This window comes from Convolutriloba macropyga, chromosome 11 (genome assembly GCF_964194025.1).
Source record: "Convolutriloba macropyga chromosome 11, txConMacr16.3, whole genome shotgun sequence".
NCBI lineage: Eukaryota > Metazoa > Xenacoelomorpha > Acoela > Convolutidae > Convolutriloba > Convolutriloba macropyga.
This window is the reverse complement of record NC_134478.1, coordinates 28453949-28479030: the sequence shown is the minus strand read 5'-3', so window position 1 is coordinate 28479030 and position 25082 is coordinate 28453949. Positions and strand designations below refer to the sequence as shown.

General features: G+C 36.2%; 1 protein-coding gene across 1 annotated transcript; it reads right to left on the bottom strand.

Annotated features, from left to right (window-relative positions):
* Window positions 1–11755: 11755 nt before the first annotated feature.
* Window positions 11756–13106, bottom strand: LOC142349090 (uncharacterized). The gene has a single exon (XM_075400503.1). The coding sequence runs from the start codon at window positions 13040–13042 to the stop codon at window positions 11756–11758; it is 1287 nt and encodes a 428-aa protein (XP_075256618.1). The 5' UTR covers window positions 13043–13106.
* Window positions 13107–25082: the final 11976 nt, after the last annotated feature.

Below are 25082 nucleotides of genomic sequence, written 5' to 3'. Positions count from 1 at the left end.
CATATGGAAGATTGGTATACGATTATACAAATCCAATCTGGGTACCGAATGAAATTAAAAATGCACAATCAAACTGCCTATCAGGCGTCAAAAAACAAAATAGAATTGACATTTTAGATTGGACTCTAGAGATAAAAGAAGTCTCATTAATACTAAATCTTGATACGAAAGACATATCATATATGGGAACAAAACTACCATGTGATCTCCACAAAGGAGAATGTTTCCCAACACCCTTTACAAAAGCAACAATCATTTGGGAACCCCAAACACATTGCCAACTATTCGAACTTATTAGGTTTGATGCATATATGGTTAAGTATCAGGAACGATATTGGATAGAAACAAACGCGGAATGGTCATCAGTACAATCACCAGATGTACATCAAAAAGTAAAATATAATGATACATCTTCAATCGCAACAAGATTTGAAATCTACCCATTAGTTGAACGAGAATGTGGATCACCACAACCACTACATAAAACAGAATACGATGATATTTATATAATATACGAATATGGTTTTGACATGCATACAGGACTTAAAGTAACAAGAAAAGAAGATAAATTTGAAGAAGAAAAATTTATAAAAATAAAACCACAACAAATTATGTCAAATGCATACACAAGATATGAAGACGAAAAACATCAGAATTATTATTATGGTTTTGTAAACGAGAACACACATCTACAAATGAAAATGGACCTCTATATGAGTAATATATATTCACGCATTAGTCTACAAGCAATAGAATTCTATTCACAGATATGCGAACAAACTCGCAATATTCGACAATTGACACTAACGCAAGTACAAAAGAATACACCATTATTAGGATACATCCTTACAGGAGATAGATCCATATTTGTGAAACAAGAAGGAGTTAATGTGATGAAAATGTACAAATGCGCAAAGAAATCATCACCACTATATGTACCACAAACACGTGAATGTTACGACAAAATACCAATACTATACAAAAATAGAGTACAATACGTACATCAACTAACACGACAAACATACCTTTGGGCGAAAACAGTTCCATGTTCACATAGTAATTTCGATCAACTGATCTCAATAGACACAGAAGGAACGGTAAGATACAGATTGACACCATATCCAATCAAAGTAGAAACAATATTAGAAACGATATCACCGGAAGAAATAGTACTTGATAACATGTTCAGCAAAGCAAGCCTCATTGAAAGCGGAATATTTAGCAAAGAACAATTAATACAAGAATGCAAAAGAGATTTACTACACGAATATATGAGAGATCGCGAAAAACCGCTTCAAGAAGCACAATCTGCTAACGCGCAAAAACTACTCGAATTAGAACAGTTAGGATTATTACAAACATACAAAAATTATGAACATTCACTAAAATGGTTAAAAGACTTGAACATAAATGGATATAAATTTCAAATTGATCAACCAAGTGTAAATTGGAAGGAAATCTTCGATGCAGAATGGCTGAAAGATCAGATACTCTCTATCTTTGGTTGGCCATGGTACATACTTGAAAAAATGGCTATCATCTATGCGATGATGAGCAAGATCTTATTTGTAACAAACCTAATTATAAAATTTTACAACGCTTTTGCAATACATAAAGCGATTGGGAAACAAGCAAGTATAACAAAAATATTATTAACAGGAATTTTTGGAATATTCTCACAAACACTAACCCAACTAGTTGCACAAATACAAGAAGATGATTACGACAATAATAACGATAATAGTAATGATGATAACAATTCACACTATAGTAAAGGACACAAGACTTCACGAATACATATTCAACATTTCAGAAGACATTCAGCAGAAATACCAACATTAACTCACAGAGATAAAACGACAGAAAATTATGTGGATACGAACTATAAACATTATAACACTACTATCCGCAGGACAGAACATGGTTTACAATTACGTACACTAGAGTCACCAACAAAGAAACAAGCACCACCACTACCAGATAGAAAACACAAAACAGAACAATTCAAAATGGAAACATTAACAACAATAAATGAAAATAAAACACAACCACTACCACCAATACCACCACAACTTATTACACCGCCTCCAGCGTACCAACGCTTGAGTAGTCTACCACCTGTACCAATCCCAATACCAACTCCAAGCGCACCTAATATAGAACAATCGCACATACAAATTAAACCCTATTCATACGAATCACCTATAACACAACAGACACCATATGAAATTCCTCAACCATCAAATAATCAACATAATCAACATACACTAATACCAACTCCCAGACTTTTAGAAATGCAGAACCCGCCACCAATAGATTTTCAACAATTAAAACTAACAAATAATAAAATACAAAACCGTAGCTACAGCCTAGATATTCTGAAAAATGATCAGCCACTTACAAATGAAGTCACATACTACGATACTCATTCGGCTGATACATACGAAATCTAAAAAACCAACACTTCCTTTTAGTAACATCTAACAATACCTAATCACCCGCCATCACTTGCCAAATTTTTTACTTTAGCATTTTATTTTTGATTTTTTAAATTTACCCTTTCATAAGGAACAAAAAGACTAAAACAAACTACTTATGAACTACTTATACAAAAACGAAATCAGAATGTGTAACAATTTTTATTATAACAAAACATATAATAAATAGAAGATATAATTCAGATTAAACTAATCGTATTTGAGTTTTAGCATTCAACTATGGCATCTAACATGGAGTACGACTCGCCATACAAATCAGACTCGCCATTTTCCTACGAAGTGGAAGAAGGAGAGTTGAGTTGTGAGTCAGGCAGATCCAGCCCCCGGACTATTCGGGACTGTGCATCTGACTGTGGCACACAAACTGAAACAAATATGATCACAGATGGAGAGAAGATCAAAACATTCAGAGTCGAACTGGAAAATGAAACACAAATCGTGCAGACACCACAAGAAATAGCACGAAAGATACAAAACAAATTTGGCCAAAGACGAAATCTCCAATCTTTTGATACTGGTAACAATAATATTAACAACATATTGGAACAAGGAACAAATATAGCTGCACATAGCTATCAAAACACAAGACCCAGACAAAATCATAATTACAACAGTAGTGACACATATATGTCACCACCCCTACCAAATTACCCCCCGCCAGTTCGTCCACCCCCACCATCAGACAACTACATAATTGATCAAACACACACACAGAACAATGTTCGACAACGTTTATCCGCGAGAACAACAATCCCAACCACTAACAATCTCAGATTTCCATATGCGGTGACACCCCGCTCTAATAACAGAAAATCGTTCTTTCATCAATCCACAAACGAGCAGACCCCGACCGAGACGGTCATGGAAACGATTTGGTTCCAAAACAAGGATCCAAAAAATCTTAGTAACCCTCACGGAATGAACTACAATCCACTCCTCTCGTACCGAAATTGGGCAAACATGCCATTTGATTCTCGATCCTATAACTTCTTTATGGCACCATTGCATACACTGAAAGACCGTGTATCAGAATTTTTCCCACCACTCCCGTCGGAAAACACAAATACTGTAAAAAGAAGCACAAAAAATATGGGTAGAGATAAAATACACCAATCTCAATACCCTAAGCTAAAACAATTCTACAGTCTCACGGAACGTTTCCTGTACGACTACGACTATGAATTTCGATTACCAGTGGACTGCAACTTTGATCTTTTAGTGGCAAAAGCCTCTCAAGATCTATCAGCGTACAGCGCCTTTACACAGCAACACCAAATTTTCCAACTGAGTTTTAACTTCCTCCACCCTACACCGAAGGACGTTCAAAGTAATAATTATAGAGTACACGAGACGAAATTAATTCACAATCTGATCTACTATACATTTCTTAGAGACAAACAACATACAGAATCTAAAAGCTATGTCCATATTAATGACCAATTGACATCACCATATTTCCTCAATTACAGCTACAAATTAAAATGGAATTATACTATTGGAACATTGAGAAACTTTGACCCAATTAAGAACTACTACGTGTTCCAGCCAAAAGACGCACCAGAGCGACCGCTCATGGTACCTCTGGAAGCAATCGAACCTTGTGAGGAGTACCATGTATATCATCTCACAGGGAGCGTAACAAATAAAGCAATTACAAACCGCCTAAACTTTAATAATGAACGAAAAATTCCAGATACAGAACGAGAAATTTGCAATGCTTTACAAGCATCAATAACAGAAACCCCCTTAAAGGAAATCGTTAACTTACTTGGATATTATCTCTCAAAGGACGAATACTTCTTGAAAGAATATAATCACTACTGTGAAAGGAGTAATCATCCGAAACAGACGCTGAAGCTCTAGTAACGCTCATTGTAACAAGTAACAGTTCAACGTCTCAGTAATTGTCGAATAAACTGTAACATCGCCAAACTATGTTTGTAATCCTTGCATATGTTTGTAAATCTTTATCATTTCAAACAAATTCTTCCAAATATTTAAATCATGTTGTAAACTCATGATTCTGGATTTCACCCCTGACTATGGAACATACCTTTCCTATTATGTTATTTTCCATATCCATTTCTCATACTTAATGTTCACCAGTTTGAAATAAAACGTTTAAAGCCAAAAACAAGTTTTTACTTTTCTAAATACAAACTTAACCTACTTTATATTACTGTAAATGTAAATATGCAAAGATTTCCCCATAGTTAGCTATATGCAACACACATGCAATTTTGTAAATAAAGCAAATAGGCAAATAAAATAAAAACAGAACAAACAAACTATATGAACAATGTGCATGAATAATGTACATAACATTTTAATAAATGACTCATAAGCCATGTTAACAACACTGTGAGTAACACAATACTATAGGACATGACATTTTCTCATTAAAGAAATTAGAACAGATCGAATTCTTTAATACAATTTACAATCTACCATACACAAGGTACATTACAAATTTATTGTTTAGGGCAAACGATAAATTTTAAATAGAGTAACATATACGAAAAAGTCAGATTAAAAACAACAGAGAACAGAATTTTCGTTCAAATCGAAATTTTCACATGCAAATTTGTACGAACAAAATACATGAACTATATGTAATTCAAATAGCTATTATACGACGTTAACTATAGTAACAACTAACAATATGATATCCTTATAACAACTCACATAGTAAAAAGTATTCAGTAAACAGTATTCACATCTCGGGAAACGTTGATCATCGGATCGTAAGCGCGCAGACAGAGACGTTACTTTAATTTATGCAGTTGAAGAGATAGCTGTTGATTGGGACTAGGAAATTGTCATCCATGTGCATACCCATTACAAACTATTATAAGCGAAATCTGTAAGTCTTCAAGAAATCCATAAGAGACTGGCAGGTAAATGTAAAAATATAACAAAGCAATAAGCAGCATTTTCATAATCTTACAGATACGGAAAATGTTTCCTCAGTAACAAATCACAACAGGACAATCGTAGAAGTATGACAAAACAATTGTAAGAACTAATACCATTCAATAACTCATGATTTCAAACAGGAGCATTAATTAATACATGTTCAATTTCTATAACAACATTACCAATCAGCATGGCCGACAAATCAAATGTCACTAAAAACAAAAATGTTATTAGCCATTTCGTTGACATACTCTCCTTTATGTCACGACCAAAATCATAGTTCGTTAAAAAACAATTGACACATACAACATATAACATACATCTCTTAAGGTTTCTTTCCAACCGGAAGGGATACTACGTATTAGAACATGTAGTGAATCTAAAAACGATTTTGAACAACTAACAACTAACAAACCAAGCAAACCAGGTAAGTCAGGTAAGTCGACGCCGGACATCAGGACGCCTACAACATCAACGATGGGCCTACCCAAAAGGATCTCCGCCCACTGGATAGTGTGGTGGCGGAATAGATACTTTTGTGGTTGTTGATGTTCACTCTTTGCTCTTTGGGTAACCGATGTTTCGGAATCGACTCACAGACGAACCGGTCTTCAAACAACACAACCAAAAAGAAAGAAAATCCTTCAGAGAGAATACAGAGAAATTAATAAACTATATTCTACTATATTCGATTGGAAGACTTTCAAAACAACTCTAAACCCCGGAAAGATGGAGTCAGACATGACTTCCAAAAAAGAATATTTAATATTTTGAAAGACTCTATTCAGAAAGACTGAAATACTCTTTTCTGATTGGATAAAAATGATATATTATTTTATCCTCTTTTCCCTTTATGTGTTTACCCATCTACCCTCTCTCAGCAGAAGAGAAAGTAATTTAGTCAGTACCAGTTACCATCCTGATATAATAATAAAGTATATTTCTCTCTCTCTACTCCGCTCTTGTTTTGTATTGAGATAAACGTTAGACCGTAGCATTGGGGCCCGTGCACCGTCTACTGAAGCTCAGATAGAAGAGTAACAGACTAGAGGAATAGAACTTTAGTTAGTCAGGTAAGCCTTAAGATTATCTATTATTCTTGAGACGACCATAAGACAGTTCAGAAGTATCCTAATAAAGGTAAGCTCTAGAACACGTCTTAGTCTTATAAGGTAAATTGATCTCATAGCATGAGCCATCACTTTCAAGGTTTTATTCAGCTGCTCCTCAAAACTAAGATTCCTGCAAATTTGAATACCAAGATATCTGCAAATTTTTTGTGTTGTGAGAACTTCGTTTTTGTAAAAAATAGATCCAAAATCAGAATTATCGCGCGAGAAAAGGATTAATTCGGTTTTGTTTGTATTCAAAGTTAGTTTGTTCATCTCTACATATTATTCTGTTTTTTGTAAAATTTCCGTGACCTTTCCATGTAAGCTACCTTTCTGTCAACAACAGACAATACTTGTGTCATCTGCGAATTGAATTACCTTTTCCGTTGTGCTTATATTAGATGAGGAATCGTTCACATATAAAAGAAAAATGAGTGGTCCTAAAACAGTTCCTTGTGGCACACCGTGATTCAAAATTTCACAATCAGAGAATACGCCATTAAGTTTTACCTTTTGTCTGCGGTTGGCAAGAAATGAAAACAATAACTCTTTTGCTTCCTGGGAAAAACCACACATTTCATTTTTTTAAGGAAAATATTATGCGAAATGGAATTAAACGCTTTTGCAAGGTCTAGAAAAATAGCCACAGTTTCTTTGCTTTTACCTAAATTAGCCGAAACTGTTTCAACCAGTTCTAGAACTGCATCTGTTGCAGACTTTTTTTTTTCTGAAATCCGAATTGCTCTTTGTTTATAATTTTATGCTTATCAATGAACTCCATTATCTGAGTCAGAAGGAGGCGCTCAACAATTTTTGCAAAACTCGGAGTTAGAGAAATTGGTCGATAATTTCTGCTATCTAATTTATCACCTTTTTTAAAAATTGGTGTTACATAGGCTAGTTTCATTTTAGTTGCGAAAACATTCTCCCTAATGCACTCATTCAAGGCGAACTGTAGATGTATGCCTATAGCCAATTTGCAAGACTTTATGAGTCGAATTGAGATTTCACCAGGTCCTGCTGCTTTGTTATCGTCAAGCGAGTCAATGAATGAATAAAGTTCTTTCTAGTAACAGTTCTGAATGTGAATTCAGGTATATTAAGTTTATCAGGGTATTTACAAGCAATATCCGAACCCTTGAAAACTCCTAGATTAGCAAATGCTCTATTTAGACAATTGACAATGTTTTTTATTTCCCTTGAAATTTCACCACTGTCTAATCTGATTTCATCAACCTTGACAACTCTTTCACTCGGACTGGTCTTTTGTTTAACGAATTTCCATTGTTCCTTACTTGTTGGTAGTTTTTGGAAGAAATTGATGCAAAAATTGTTGTGCGCCTACCTTAGTCTCCTATTAACTAAGTTTCTTAAGCGCTTAAATTCACTGTACGTCTCGCTGTCAGGACTTCTTTTCCATTTATTGAACAAAAAACGTTTCGTTTAATATCGGCGATAAATTTTTTCGGGACAAAAATGCCTACTCCTCCGCCTTTTGAAGCCCCTGTTTTGTCTGATATACATTTCCCAAAGAAAGTATGCGATGCTGTTAAAAAGTTATCTTCTACGTTACAATCAGTGTCCAACCAGGTTTCAGTTACAGCGACAAACGTATTACTGGGAGCTGTTTGCAAAAAATTAGAAAACTCTTCAAACTTGTTCTTCAAGCTTTGACAATTAATAAGGAAAAATAAAGATGAGTGGCTTGTTCCTCTGTTTTTTAAGTAACTTGAATACTCAATTAAATTTTCCAGATGAGGCCCTGGGTTCAATTCAATGTCCCCTGACAGCATTAGACGTACAAGTGAACAAAAAACTAACAGTTTTAGGAAGAAAACAAAAAAGTATGAATCAACTGTTTTAGAAAAATAACAAACATTAGGTTTGTTGTTGTTTTAAATTGTCCAGGTTGCATTATTCTTAGGTACTCAAAGGTGAAATCTATCATTATCCAAGAAACGTAGCGGTTCGACATATAAGTTAGAATTTCGAAATGATTTTAACAGAATGACGTAATTTAAATTTGAAACAGGAACTTACAAGTTTGAAATAATGAAAAGCGGTACCTATAGAAAACTTAGTATTGTTGGATCTGGCATTGCAGAATTATGGCAATTCAAAATTTGAACATGCTTGAATTTTCTGGATCTGACAAAGTCACTTTGGAAATCTGTCTTATATCTCATCTGAGCTCAAACGGAAAATTCCCAAAAAACTGAAAATTCAAAAAATCAAAAATGGTTCATCAAAAGAGTTTCACCAGGAAAAAAAAAGGGCTGATTGTCCGCAAAACTGATTTTCCTAATTTTTTAAGGCTATAATAGGATGAATTTGGCTCACCCAAATCACCTACGGCCTAACCTTCAAAATGGTTATGAGCGTGCTAGCACGAGAGTGCAGTGACAGTCAGTGGTTGTAACTACAAGCACTAATTGAATAGGGGTATGGACCCTGAAAGTTATATTCTTTTCGCAATCAAAAATCGTATTCACTTTTGCAAGCAAAATGTTTTTCACTAAACCTACCCAACGCGTATTTCAAATTGCTAACGTGGCTCTGCTAAAGTCACTTCAAAACTCGAACCGCAAATATCTCGAACCGCTTCGAGGTTCTCGATTAAAACCAGACTCATTTCTTCATCAGAGTCACCTAACTAATACTGAATGTCCAATTGAAATCGCAAAGAATTTTTAATTATAAATAGCTGCGATTCCACAAAATGCGGAATTTCCATTTTGTGGACTTGGGGATTGCCTGTTGCTGGGTTCCGCAAAAAAGTTTAGCGTGATACGATACGTCGCTGGCACAAAGTGCAAATAAATTCTTTTGAAATTTGATCAGTTACGGCTTGCAGGCTGGGAACCACTTCATATGACTCAGGATTAAAATCATGAATCTGCCGAATCATGAATCAATCTGCTGAAAGGGAGTCCCCGAAAAATTCCCAACTTGCTCAGGAGAAAGAGCGATACCAAAGTTAAAGAGTTAAAGATCTGCATGTCTCATCTTGCTCAATAGCTATCTGACTTAATGGGTTACTGGATTGCTAGCGGGTTTTGATGTCACCCTAGCCTTTCTCTTGCAGAAACTTCACTTGTAAGGTGAAGCCGAGAAAATTGGCGGTCTTTTAACGCATCCAAAGGCCTAAAAGAGCCCAAGAGAATTTGATATCAAAATTTGCAAAATTCAAGTAATAAATTTCTCCCGCTAGCAGCAGACACTTTATGTGGACATTGCTCGATTTCCTATAGTATCTTGAGACTATTTTCTTTTTTGGCCCACCGACGGAGCACAATCGCCGGTTTTGCAGTTATCTGCGTGATACAGCCATTTTTTTAAATTAATCAAAAGCGCTGCTGTGATACAGATAGCTTGGTTTTTAACAACGGTTTAGAATTGTTACACTAGATATTTTCTTAATTGGTGAATGTGATCGGAACAGTAATCATGTAGTCTGCGTTTTGATTTGCATTGTTACCACCGGATCAAATTACAAGCGCACTACTTTTCTGTTCGGTAGTTTGATTTGTATTCCCAGGTTGAGGTGCCAAGCGGAAACCGGTATGTCCAGACCGTCTCAGACTTTTGTGCGTTCAATGTTACACAAACTGCAGCAACACATAACCTATATACTTGAAATTAGCACAATCTTCTCATTTTGCATACATCCTCAAAATCATTAACTGGTTAATAGAGTTTCGAAAAAAATCGCCCAGACTTAAAAAAGCATTGCAAAGTTTTTGTATTACAGCGGCGCTTTTGATTAATAAAAAATTGGCTGTATCGCGCAGATAACTGCAAAGCCGGCGATTGTGCCCTCTAAGGCATCAATTTGTTTTTTTAACTTTAGCTACTTTTTAAAATTAAAAAATAATAAGTCTAAAACAAAACAAAGACTCAGCGCAATTCTTTTCGCATTCAAAGAGAATTGCGAAATCGCATTCATTTTACTATTTATTTTGATCTCATATGAGTTTCAGTTTTCAGCATTGAAGGCTGCCACACGAGTGGTTTCTCCGGAGTAAGAGCGCTGTAAGTCATCTGAAAGACTTTACATTTTTAAACAAGGCTGAAGAAAATTAGTGTGCTCATGTTCAGACTTTCGTGGCTTCACAAGATTTTGCGCAATCATGTTCAGATTTTCGTGCTTTCATGTCCAGACTTTCATGCGTTCAAAGTTAGACAAAATGCAATAAAAAATGTCTTATTTTCTTGAAACCAGCACAATGTATTCGTTTTCTATGTATATCCTCAAAATCATTAACTGGTTATTAGAGTTTCGATATTTTAAACTTAAAATGTCTCTAAAAATTAAGTGCAGCAGTTGTTGTATATATTTAACCCTGAGGAACCCTCAATTGAAATCGGTATCGGTGTCCTCTGGTTTAATATTGTTAACCATAGTATTGTAATCTTCAGAAGTAAAGTTTCAACTCTCAATTGGTGTCGTGAAAAAATGAAAATCTGCATATTAAGGCTTTCAAAAATGATTTGCAATCTATTCCCGGTAAAAGCAGATATCACCTGAACTTGTAGAATATTTTTTTAGTTGGCTTTTACGAGAAGTTTTAGTGATCTTGTGTCTCATCAATAAATGGCTTCGAAATGAGTATAGGTGTTTTCAAAAAAGAATCCGTAACCTGACATGTTGCAGCTAATACATGCGGTAGGTGGTATTAATTGTCATTAAAAAGACTAATTTCAAACTTATAAATATTCAGAAAGTTTCTAATGTTCCTCCTTAAAAAGAAAAGGCAGGCCAACTATATCAATATATTTCAATGATTTTTTCAATCGTCATCAGAAAATACCCCTTTTCTGTTCAAGCTCCCACACACTTTATTACTTTAGTCTCTTTTCGACGTTGACCTGAATAATTAGTTTTTTGCGTTCAAGACATAGTGCTCGTTTGCCCAGCCATTATCACTGCGCCATTGTTTGGTTCAATATCGTTATCTTCAACAAAAGACAGGAAAAATGAGGAAGTTCTTCTATTATAAGCCTCCGTTGAAACAAAATCGACAGTAGTTTGTTGACTATTGTAGCCAAAATTGGTTGATGACACCATTCGACTGCTGGTCCTAACTCCAGTGCTGGACGAAGTCATCGATGGACTGCTGGTCTTGGTTCCAGTGCTGGATGAAGTCATCGATGGACTGCTGGTCTTGGTTCGAGTGCTGAAAAAAGTAATCGATGGACTGCTGGTCTCGGTTCCAGTGCTGGACGAAGTCATCGATGGACTGCTGGTCTTAGTCCAGTGTTGGACGAAGTCATCGATGGACTGCGGGTTTTGGTTCCAGTGCTAGATGAAGTCATCGACGGACTGTTGGTCCTGATTCCAGTGCTGGACGAAGTCATCGATAGACTGCTGGTCTTGGTTCCAGTGCTGGACGAAGTCATCGATGGATTGCTGGTCTTGATTCCAGTGCTGGACAAAGTCATCGATGGACTGCTGGTCTTGATTCCAGTGCTTGACGAAGTCATCGATGAACTGCTAGTCTTGATTGCAGTGTTGGACAAAGTCATCGATGGACTGCTGGTCTTGATTCCAGTGTTGGACGAAGTCATCGATGGACTGCTGGTCTTGGTTCCAGTGCTGGACGAAGTCATCGATGGACTGCTGGTCTTGATTCCAGTGCTGGACAAAGTCATCGATGGACTGCTGGTCTTGATTCCAGTCCTGGACGATGTCATCGATGAACTGCTGGTCTTGATTGCAGTGCTGGACGAAGTCATCGATGGACTGCTGGTCTTGATTCCAGTGCTGGACGAAGTCATCGATGGACTGCCGGTCTTGGTTCCCGTGCTGGAAGAAGTCATCGATGGACTGCTGGTCTTGATTCCAGTGCTGGACGAAGTCATCGATGGACTGCTGGTCTTGATTCCAGTGCTGGACGAAGTCATCGATGGACTGCTGGTCTTGGTTCCCGTGCTGGAAGAAGTCATCGATGGACTGCTGGTCTTGATTCCAGTGCTGGACGAAGTCATCGATGGACTGCTGGTCTTGATTCCAGTGCTGGACGAAGTCATCGATGGACTGCTGGTCTTGGTTCGAGAGCTGGACGAAGTCATCGAAGGACTGCTGGTCTTGATTCCAGTGCTTGACGAAGTCATCGATGGACTGCTGGTCTTGATGCCAGTGTTGGACAAAGTCATCGATGGACTGCTGGTCTTGGTTCCAGTGCTAGTTGATGAGATCACTGGACTGTTGGTTATGCTCCCAGTTCTTGTCGAAGAAATTATTGGACCACTGGTTTTGATTCCAGTTTTTTCGAGGAACGAGCGGAAACTGAAACTCTCTTTGTTTTTTCTTTGATCCGTAGTTTCGGCTTTTGCAGTTAGTGCCAAAACTAGGGCCAATAACGGAGGAGCAAGAAATTTCATTTTAAAAACGGAATCCTTATAAGTAAGCGCTGATGGTTTTATCAGTAAAGTGCAAAACTTTGCCACGATCAAGAAGTTTTCAATTTTTTTCCATTTATACCCGTGCAAGACGTCAATTGTGACACATGGCATGTCATCTATACCTGCTAATCTTTTATTCACTCGGATAGTTGCGGTTATTGACAGAGAAAGAAAAGTCAAGTTAATTGCTGGCTAATTTATATCAAATTAATAAAACATCTGTGCGCCACGATTGGTCAAATTACTTCTTGAATTTTGTTCATAAAATTGTTCATAAAAAATGTCTTCAACCAATGTCAAATGCTTTCCACTTTTGGCAGTTTTTTTCCAACTTTTGAAATGATACTTAAATTAGCGTATCGTGTGAGACAAATCAACTAATCTAAAACAAAGTATTGTAAGATAAAAGAAATATTTAAAATCAGACGAAGATTTCTGTGAAATTTTTAAATTACATATCAACATCAACTTTGATTAAGTGATATCTCGTTCATTTATTAGTTTGAGTTGCATTGAGACATTTTACAGACCTGATGGGCACACTTTATTTCAAGTTAGTTTCTGTATGGGAAAAAGTTTCCTATATTTCATCAAATCACAACTGAGAAATAGCTTAACCAATAATATTATTTTTTGAGATCCTTTTATTGGCATAAGCTTATCTGTAAGACCGTTGGCCTCATTACGCAAATTCATAATGAAATAAGAAAAACACTTGGGTAAGTAGCTAGCCTGGAGAGTCCCTACTATCAAAGGGACCCAATCACCAGAGAACAATGAGAGAGTAAGGAGGCTCTATCTGCCACTATCACAGTCAGTTAAACGTGGAGACCTCAAGAAATTGCCTCGTTTGATATCCATGCCACTTACACTGAAGTAAAACGTCACCGCAACAGAAATCCGGTAATCAAATTGGAGAGTTTCTACGAAAAGAGGCGAAAAAAGTTTTTAAAGCACATCAGAAGAGGCATATCTCAATTAATCGCCTTGTTTACCGTTAATGGCTTCAGAAAACACAATTTGTTGCGGCTGCTCAAGAATCTCAGCGGAACCGAAATATCACAGCCTGGTTCTCGAGCTTTACGCCGGCCTGGTTCTTCACTGAATCCGATTGTCTAATGATATCGTGGAAATAATTATTCGCTCGGATGTTTATAGGACTGTAAGTTTAATTTTGTTGATTGAAGTTAAGAAAATCCTTAGTGATAATCTATGTCCAATCTCGTGCTGAAGTTTGTAAGGCTTCATTCAGTAGCTAGTATTTTTGCTAACTTCATATAGGAAAACTCAATTAACTTAGAACTCACAACATGTTAAGATCTAGCAAAACTTAGCAAGAAAGAGTAAAGTTGTTAAGGGACCAAATTTTAGTCTAATGTGAGAGCCAACTGCTCTGTACAACAGTTTCTAATGGTTGTGACTACAAGGTAGTTTCACTATCTAAACAATTCGGTTAAAGTAGATAATCAAAAATTTATCATTTATAATATCATTGCTACTTGTTTCTGATTGGTTAATCAAGAAAGTGATTTAGGTCATTGTTTACATAGTAAATGTCAAAATACTGCAATATTTACTTTTATTGACATAAGCACGGATGGTTATTACGTAGCTCTAACTACCTCAAATATATGGTACTGGAACATTAAAGATCAGCTAAAACATCAAAAAATAAACAATTTAGGAAATTAAACAAAACATGAAAAAAATATCAAAAAATTCCAATTTTGCACCATATAAGTGCTAACAGTCACGCTTGTGGGTCTGATGCAATAACGTTCTTTGGGTCCATGTGTGGCTTAGAAGTAACCGTAACTCTGTGCCGTGTGTCATAACCTCGGTTTGCTCAGCTTTTCCCTTTTAAAAATCGGGGAGGGGGGTGTACAAAATTTTGGTCCCAACTTGTAAAATTTTTCAGGTTGAACATTTTTGAGTTTTAACAAATTCTAAGTCTTTTCAGTTTCAAAGGCTGTTTCTTGCTGTCTCATGGCTCTTGTTGCTGATTTGAATTGGCGCCAAAAAAATCTAACTGAAAAAACCAGCTTACATATTGTCATTAATATGGGACAAGCGGTATGTATGCTTCGGTAATGAGTTGCGTCAAAAGAAAACTTGTTTTTGCAAACCTCACATCATAAAACCTTTTAGACAATTTTTGGGCATTCAAGGCGAGGGGCTATCTTTCATATTAGAAAACGGTCTCATCGTTACGTGAACATTGACTAGTAGACTCACAAGCGGTTGCGTTTATAAATTTATTCCCAAAGATAGGCGATTTTCAACCGACATTCATAAAATCTTGCTCGAAAGTTGTTGATATTTTTGCTGGTTAGTTACTGTTCCGATCCGTCTTGAGAAGGAAGAACTATATACTCAACTAGTTTTTTTGTTCAGACAATTTTGACCGATCAATTTATTCATCGTAGAGAGTTGTGAGTAGGGATCTTTAAAAAGCCCGTCCTGCGTAGAACATGGAATTAAAAATATTGTTTTCAAATTTCGTTTTCCAGAGCAAGTTATCGTGGTTTAAATTTTTGTGCATATTAGACCAATTTGCGTTATTTTTAATCACATTTTCCGGAATCTTTGCCTAAAATAATTTCTTCACTTTTGCTAAACTATGTAAAAGTTGTTGACAACACTACCCTTGATTTTCTTAAGACAAAAAGGTTTTGATGACTATTTTGAAAATATTGGCTAAATATTTCAATATTTCAGTTTTTTTATCAAAAATTTCCCCGAAATAAGCTTCTTTAGTCCCCTTTGATTAATTTTGCCGGAAGTACACACCCAAAAACAATTAAAAAACCTTTATGAACTACAAAAGGAGCAAGTTCTACTTCCACTTCCATTGAGAGTAGTCTGGAGCTATGATTTTGCCGTTTTTTGCTATTTTCACTCTATGATTATCAAAAACGCAGTCTTTCTAAAAAAATCTTTTAACTAACAAAATATCTAGATTAACATTCGAGAAAAATGAATATTCTTATCGAACAGGATATTTGTGAAATTTACCAAAACAGAATTAGTTGTTAGACTTTTACGGCACGGAAACATCCTTCCGAAAATGCTCTACGAAGAAGCTTGATTATGTTTTTGTTGGAAAAATTAGTCTGAAAATGATGTTAGTAACACTTTTGTCTAATTGACTGATACATTTCGAAATGTCAATAGTAATTTCAAAGAGAACCGAATTTTTCACGCCGAGGTTTACTGGAGCATAAAGTAAGTCCAAAAGACCATAATCGACCGTTATTTTGAGTGTTGCGGATGCAACTTCAAGATGGCTAAATACGGAAGTTAAGATGATTTTCCGCAAAAAAATTGACTTTATGTCCCACATTACTAACTGTCAGTTACCAAAAAACATGGAAACAAAACATCTGAATTTGACTTTTTCAATGCTAGAAATATGTTTTCACTACATATTAATGGTAACTAACCGACATTCAACCTTCTGATGTTACAATTACAGACGCTAACGATAACTTGGTTGTGACAAGAGCAGACAACGATCTCCTGCATGGATTTTTTACTGGAATCAGATGTCACCAAGAACAATTTTTTTGGAAGTTGGGTTTCAGACGTCACCCCTACAAGAGGTTCTAGTTTTTTTACTGGTTTCAGGCGTCACCAGCAGAAGTCCGCCCGAGGTCTCAGACGCCACCTCTGATCTCCTGTTCCCCAGTTAGATCGAGCCAAAAATCTCTAATTTTTTCGACAAAAAGCCACCAAAAAATTGAAATTTGTCCCCCAAAAACCTGTTTTCTGCTATTATAACACCTCGATTGCTAAATTTTGACTAGTTTTATTTTTCTAATAGCAAGTAAAAGCAGTTTAACTATTTTGAAAGAAAAAGTTGGTGAGAAAAAGGCCAAAAGTCAGAAAAACGGTCGCAAAATAAGAAAAATCAAGAAATCCATTTTGATTTTCTGATTGCATATTCTAATGAAATACCAAAAAAGCCTTCGAACTATTGTTTTTGAGATAGTTTTCAAATAGCGAGAAGGCCATTCTAATCGGTATGTCATACTGGAGTCTTAGAAACAAGAAATGTTAGAAAATTTTTTCTGAAATCAGAAAAATCAAAAAACCCATTTTAATTTTCTGACCCCATATCTTATTGATTCACAAAAGCAACTTTTAACCTATCTTTGTGAAATGATTTTGCAGTAGCCAGAAAGCTATTTTGGTCGATATAGTATACTGAGTCATCAAAAACGAGAATTGTCAGAAAATTTTTTCTGAAATCAGAAAAATCAAAAACCCATTTTGATTTTCTGACCCCATATCACATTGATTCACAAAATAAACTCTTAAACTATCTCTGTGAGTTAGTTTTGCAGTAGCCAGAAAGCTATTTTGGTCGATATAGTATACTGAGTCATCAAAAACGAGAATTGTCAGAAAATTTTTTCTAAAATCAGAAAAATCAAAAAACCCATTTTGAATTTCTGATTGCATATTCTAATGAAATACCAAAAAAGCCTTCGAACTATTTTTTTTGAGAAAGTTTTCAAATAGCGAGAAGGCCATTCTAGTCGATATGTCATACTGGAGTCTTAGAAACAAGAAATGTTATAAAATTTTTTCTGAAATCAGAAAAATCAAAAAACCCATTTTGATTTTCTGATTGCATATTCTAATGAAATACCAAAAAAGCCTTCAAACTATTTTTTTTGAGAAAGTTTTCAAATAGCGAGAAGGCCATTCTAGTCGATATGTCATACTGGAGTCTTAAAAACAAGAAATGTTAGAAAATTTTTTCTGAAATCAGAAAAATCAAAAAACCCATTTTGATTTTCTGACCCCATATCTTATTGATTCACAAGATAAACTCTTAAACTATCTTTGTAAAATGGTTTGGCAGTAGCCAGAAAGCTATTTTGGTCGATATAGCATACTGAGTCATCAAAAACGAGAATTGTCAGAAAATTTTTTCTGAAATCAGAAAAATCAAAAAACCCATTTTTGATTTTCTGATTGCATATTCTAATGAAATACCAAAAAAGCCTTCGAACTATTTTTTTTGAGAAAGTTTTCAAATAGCGAGAAGGCCATTCTAGTCGATATGTCATACTGGAGTCTTAGAAACAAGAAATGTTAGAAAATTTTTTGTGAAATCAGAAAAATCAAAAAACCCATTTTGATTTTCTGACCCCATATCTTATTGATTCACAAGATAAACTCTTAAACTATCTTTGTAAAATGGTTTTGCAGTAGCCAGAAAGCTATTTTGGTCGATATAGTATACTGAGTCATCAAAAACGAGAATTGTCAGAAAATTTTTTCTGAAATCAGAAAAATCAAAAACCCATTTTGATTTTCTGACCCCATATCTCATTGATTCACAAAATAAACTCTTAAACTATCTCTGTGAGTTAGTTTTGCAGTAGCCAGAAAGCTATTTTGGTCGATATAGTATACTGAGTCATCAAAAACGAGAATTGTCAGAAAATTTTTTCTGAAATCAGAAAAATCAAAAAACCCATTTTGATTTTCTGACCCCATATCTCATTGATTCACAAAATAAACTCTTAAACTATTTTTGTGAGTTAGTTTTGCAGTAGTCAGAAAGCTATTTTGGTCGATATAGTATACTGAGTCATCAAAAACGAGAATTGTCAGAAAATTTTTTCCGAAATCAGAAAAATCAAAAAACCCATTTTGATTTTCTGACCCCATATCTTATTGATTCACAAAATAAAACTTTAACTATCCTTGTGAGTTAGTTTTGCAGTAGCCAGAAAGCTATTTTGGTCGATTTGGTATACTGAGTCATCAAACACGAATAATGTCAGAAAATTTTTTCTGAAATCAGAAAAATCAAAAAAATCCATTTCAATTTTCTGACCCCCATACCCTACACAAAAAACGCTCTTTTTGAGTTAGTTTTGCAGTAGCCAGAAAGTTGTTTTAGTCGATATAGTACACTGGGATCTCAAAGACAAGAAAGATCAGGAATTTTTTAAAATTTTTTCTGAAGCCAGAAAAATTAAAAAAAAACTCCTTTTGATTTCCTGACCTTTATCCTGTCTATTTGCAGTCTGAACTCTTATGCTAGCCCTGTGAGTTAATTTTACACTGGAGAGAAAGCTATTTAGGTCAATACATCGAATAGTGATCTCAATAACGCGAATTGCCAAGAATAATTTTTTGAAATCAGAAAAAAATTCAGAAAAATAGTTTATTTTTCTGACTACACATCGCCTTGAAAGCAAACCAAGTTGTCAAACTAGCCCTCTGACCTAACGTGCAAATGCCGAAAGTTGATATTTAGTAGATATATGAGTCAGAAAAAAAAGAGAAGTTAAAAAGGCCTTTCGAAAAAAGAAAAGAAAAACGGTTTCGATTTTCGGACTGCAAAAAAACCTAAATTGTAAATCAAACAGTCTAACTCATTTTTTGAGTAAGATTTTGAAATTGTCTCAAATTGTTTCTTTTCGAATATATTATATTTGGAGTCTGGAATCAATAAGAGTTACAGAAAAAAGTTCGAAACAGGTTTCTTTAAAAATAGAAAACTCTTATTACAAAATCCCAAGAACACCTCCGATAAAGAAAGCAAAACACATAAAACAACTTCCCAGCTAGAACAAAGTTCCGATTTTGTGAAAGATTTGCAAAACGATATATAAAATATAGCCTTCAGCAAAAAAAACGCAAAAAGTTTTCCCGTGTTAACTTTAAGAGCCGTTTAATTTTTTCCTTGTCCGCGGTCACAAACGTCACCGAGAAAAAGTCCCTATTACCCTGCTGGTCTCAGTAGTCACCAATCAGAAGAACAAATTTTGCACGGTTCCAGTAGTTACCGAGAAGAAATCGATAATTTTTACTGGTTTCAGAAGTCAACATTGTAAAATGAGAAGCCTTTTCTTTTTGGTATCAGTAGTCACCCCATTTAGAAGATTTCAATTATTTCAAGAAGAGCAAAACATCTCTCAAGAACCTCAAGCAGTTCTACACAGTAAAGTTCTTAGTGGGTTTTCCTAAATCAACACAGAGACAACTCAACAACCAACGTTTTTTCTTGCAACCCTCGTTGCCTAGTCGCTCCGCAAAAAAAAAAATTATATAATTTTTTTTTCAGCAACCTTCTTTTGGGCTTCTCGTAAAAGTAAAACAGTAGAACTTATTGTTTTTTGCTTACATTCAGGGAGAAAGCACAAACTAAATTTTACAGTCATTGTCCGAAGAAAAAAACTATTTGAAAACAAAAAAGAAAATGTATTCGTAGCAGTTATTTGGTCCTGTAAAAAAAAGACGATAAACGTTCGAACGAGTTTTTTTCTTTTTTTAGCAATTAAAATCTACTATAATTAGCACCACCACAACCTTAGGATTCTTGTTTTTGAAAAAATTTGCGTCGCTGAACTTTTATAGGAAATTTTTGGCTGATTTGCCAAATTAGATTTTGACATCAAAAGTTCGTCGCTCCGGTTTTTTGCCGTTTTCATTTTTACCTGAAAGACAACCATAACATCAACAACAACAACAGAGATCAAAGATGTCGCAAAGGAACAACGACGAGTGTCAGTTTGCAGTAAACATGTTTAAATCAACGGAAAGTTCTTTGAAAAGCCAGCTTGATTTGTTACAGAAGGCAATAGACGATAGAAAGAGCTTCCGATCATTAAATCTACTAATCAGCAGAGCCAAAACGCTGCAAACAGAATTGGACAAGAAGACAGAAGCAGTATTGAGGGCGAAGCCTCACCAGAGTACAGCAACTTCGATTCTCGACAGACAGAAAGCCTTAACATCCAGACTGCAGCAATACGAACTGGAAGTTGACACATTGGACGATGATGGTCTATTAAGCCAGTCCTCAACAAGATTTTGCGATGACGCCACAATTCCCTCTCGTCCAAGCAGCCGACGACTAGATTCAGAACGATCAACACCAACACGCAATGTTATCACTGAAGAAACATTTGTCGAGCAAGCAGCCAGTTCACAACCGAACGACACAACAGTCTTCATTAATCCACCGCCCATTCCTCCAAGACCGGTCAAGCCATCACTATTCCTGAACAACCAGCAAATCCAGGATCCTCTTATTAGCCATTTGGTAAATCCACAGCAAAATTTCTATCAACAGAACAGAAACCAGTTTGTTGACTCCAACTCAATACATCATGCTAGACATTATCATCCAACGGCATCAAACACACTAGAACAACCCAATGCTAATCATCAGCAAGAAACCTTAATTTTGCCGCCTCTCAACTTGTCAAACTTGGATCATCAGTTGAACCAAGAACCCAATTTCCTAACGGCAAAGGATTTAGAATTCAGCGGTTCTCAATCCAAACAAAAGCAGTTTGTTAACCGTTTCAGTTTATCTTTGACCCCTGAAAGTCAGAGAGGCTTCCGAAACGTCAACTTAACTTGTCAAACCCTTCAAGATGAAGGTGGAAACCCATTCTTTGGCAAAGCAATTATTGACAAGCCTCTTAATCATGGACCTGAATACGTGACAATAGATCAAAACCCCCACTCATCTAAACAAAACTACGTTCAGCCTATGCATTATTGTTTCACAAGCAATCTACAACCAACAACAGCTGCAAACGTAGTTTCGCATGTCCAGAGCTTTTGTTTTTCAAAAGAACAAGATGTTCAACTCAAACCTCAAAAGCCTGAAAACAGTTTTGTGCAACGTGTCAGTTCTTTCAACATCGGTCCCAATGATCCTGTATTAAACACAACCTTGACAAACAGCTTCCCAATTCAAGGTTTAGCAGTTCAAAGGCCTCCTGTTTACCCATCTAATACCCCAGCGCAAGCAAACATCCACTCAGTGCAGAGCGATCTACAACTTCTTTCAACGCATTCCACAACCTCTCAAGAAGCGAACAAACCAGTCCATAGCGTCAGAACAACACAAACGCTTATTTATCATATCCTTTACCCATCAAGAACATGGCAGCTGAACCCGCTGTAAATCAAAGTCATTCAAACGACGAAATTTCGCACTTGCGACCTCCCCCTCTACCTAATCTTTATCCAACTACCATCTTGCCAACTTCAAGCGTAAGGCAGCATCAGGCTCCAGTGTTTGCTACAGCTGGACAATTTGTCCCCTCAATGACCAATAGTGAACTTCAGCCAACATCCGTCGACCTAAAATGCGCGATCAAATTGCCGCCATTAAAATTGCAAAATTTTAATGGTGACCCCATGCACAATCACGAGTGGATAAATAATTTTTTCTCAATGGTTCACAATAACATTTCAATTACTGACGCACACAGAATAACCTACCTACAGAATTCAGTGTCGGGTAAGGCAAAGGATCTGATACATGCTTACTCTTGTGATCCACCCTATTTTAATACAGCCCTCAACGAGATAATGAGCCGCTTTGGCGACCCTTCAGTTGTTGTCAACGCTTTTATCAACCAATTAGAGTTCTGGAAATGTAATAGTTCTTAAAATAAGCAATCCTTCATAGCATACTCTTCATTTCTAAAGAGACTTGTCCAGGCTTTTCGGAACCTAGGTTTTCAAGCCGAACTTCAATCGTCTACTTTATTGAGGAAAGCGAAGGAAAAAATTCCCCACAACTTGCTTCTTAAATGGACTGAATACACCCTGACAGAGAAAGTTACAACAACTACACTTGTTGAGTTTCAAAAATGGCTTGATGTTCAAGCAAGGGTTTTTGACAAAGTAAACCAGGAAAATAGAACCAGTACCTTTACTCACAACAAAAACGGTAATTATCCTGCTGTGACAGCACAACAATCGGTTCAAGAACAGTTTAGGCAAACAATTGCAAATCAGTCTGAAAGGAACGATTTAGATCAACGAAAGGTTAATCACAACGGCTCGAAAAATGAGCAACAGTTTGCAAACAAGCACACAAATTGTGTTCAATGTCACAAATCGCATTTTGTTGCAACTTGTTCAGACTACCATAAATTGTCCCCTGAAGGTCGATTTCGAACTATCCAGAAAAATAGCTTGTGTACAAACTGTTTAAGAGATCAACATCGCAGAGACACTTGTCCCTCCTCGAAGCGTTGTCAAATGTGTAATGGTTTTCACCATACAACACTACATAATCCAGCTAAACAATTCAGCAGAACACATGCCGCTTTTACTACCAGCAACGTCCAACAGCAAACTAAAACCTCAGGTCAACAAAATTGGTCATCGAAAGACGACAACAACTCACAAACGCAAAAAAGTATTGAAGCAACTCAGAATAAAATAACACAATTCAAACCCAAAAGCAATCTCAGGTACGGAAAAATTTTTGGAAATAATAAAAATCAACAGTCATCGAAACGTGCGAATTTGAATGGACCTTCTACCAGCCAAAATTTCAATGTCAACCAAATATCCAGTACACCGAAATATTGATTTGAGCAGTTACAGCTGCCCGCCAGTATCTTTTATCAAAGAAGATAAAGTATTCGACACGTATGCCCTCATTGACACCGGCAGTCAGTTTACGTTTTTATTAGATGCTGTTTCTGACTACCTGAAACTCCCACGCGAATATCAATCTTCAACTACTGTTCAATATCTAAGCGTTGATTACGAAATGCCCCTATCAAAAATAAAGCAACCAATAACAGTTTGCCCTTTCAATCAGTTTGATGAAAAGTTCCAAATATCCAGAGCCTACAGCACCCCTACATTAAACGTTAATGCAGCCAATGTCACTGAACTAAACTATGTTTTCGATGCATTCAATGAACTTCGACACATATATTTCCCAGACATTGCCGAAGGTAAGATTGGAGCACTCCTTGGTGTCAATGCTTTTGCCTTTACGCATCCTACTGAAGTAATTCAAGGCACCGAAATCCGCACCTTCGGAGTAAAGACAAAGCTTGGATGAACACTTGCAGGAGAGTACCTGAACACACTAGGAAACCGCTCTTCAAAATTTTCTAATAAATCGAAAGTATTTGTATACCATGTCTGTCGGAAAAGTCCAGAAGAACCCTTGGACAATTTGATACAAGAATTTTGGCCAATAGAGAACGATGGTACCAGAAAAGATGATAAAACTATCACTGAAGATGAAAAATCTGCCATTCGAATACTTGAGAGTACTATCAACCACACAGGGGAAAGGTATGAAATAGATCTTCCATGGAAAGTACCTGCCAATCTTCAAAATAACTATTTTTCTGCCCTCAATCAGCTAAACAGTTTGAACAAACGACTTAATAATGATCAAAAACTAAGTGATATTTACCAACAGACTCTTGTCACAGATCTCGACAAAAATTACGTCAAGCCAGTGGAAATGACAGACCCACCCCCTGAGAAAATATGGTACTTGCCGCATCACCCTGTTCAAAGCGCAAACAAACCAAACAAAGTGCGTCATGTCGCCAATGCAGCGTCAAAATTCAAAGGCGAGTCACTGAATTCCAATCTTCTAACAGGACCAGACCTTTTAAACAGTCTAATAGGAATTTTGGTCAGATTTCGTGAAAAACCTATTGCTATTTTGGCAGACATTGAAGGAATGTTCATGCAAATCGGCATCCGAAATGAAGATCAATCTGCACTATGTTTCCTATGGTCTATTGACAATGATGTAGGACAGTTTCAATTCACCAGATTGATTTTCGGTGCAACTTGCTCACCATCTTGTGCAATTTTTGTTTTAAACAGATGCGCAGAGGACAACGTCGAGACATATCCAAAAGCACAGAGCGCTATAAAGTCTTATTTTTATATGGATGACTACATCCAGTCCTTCGACTCTCCTGAAAATGCCAACGCGACTGCATTTGAAGTAAAGAACTGCCTGAGAGCCGGTGGTTTCCGCCTCACAAAATTCCTGTCAAACCATCAACAGGCTCTTCAGTGTATTACTCCAGAAGACCTCGAGGAGCCCAAGAGTGAAACAAGAGTCCTCGGACAAAAATGGAACCTTGAAAAAGATACATTTTTCATGAAATCCCTAGGAGAATTCCCTAAAGAAGCTGAACAATACACTCAACGGAAACATTTCAGTCTGGTGTCATCGATTTTTGACCCAATTGGGTTTCTTGGCCCAATGACAATAAAGTTCAAAATTCTTCATCAGCAACTTTGGAAGTTAGGTAGAAAATGGGACGAGCCACTCCCAATTCAACTTCTACATCCCTAACAAAAGCTCCTTAACAGTTATCACTCT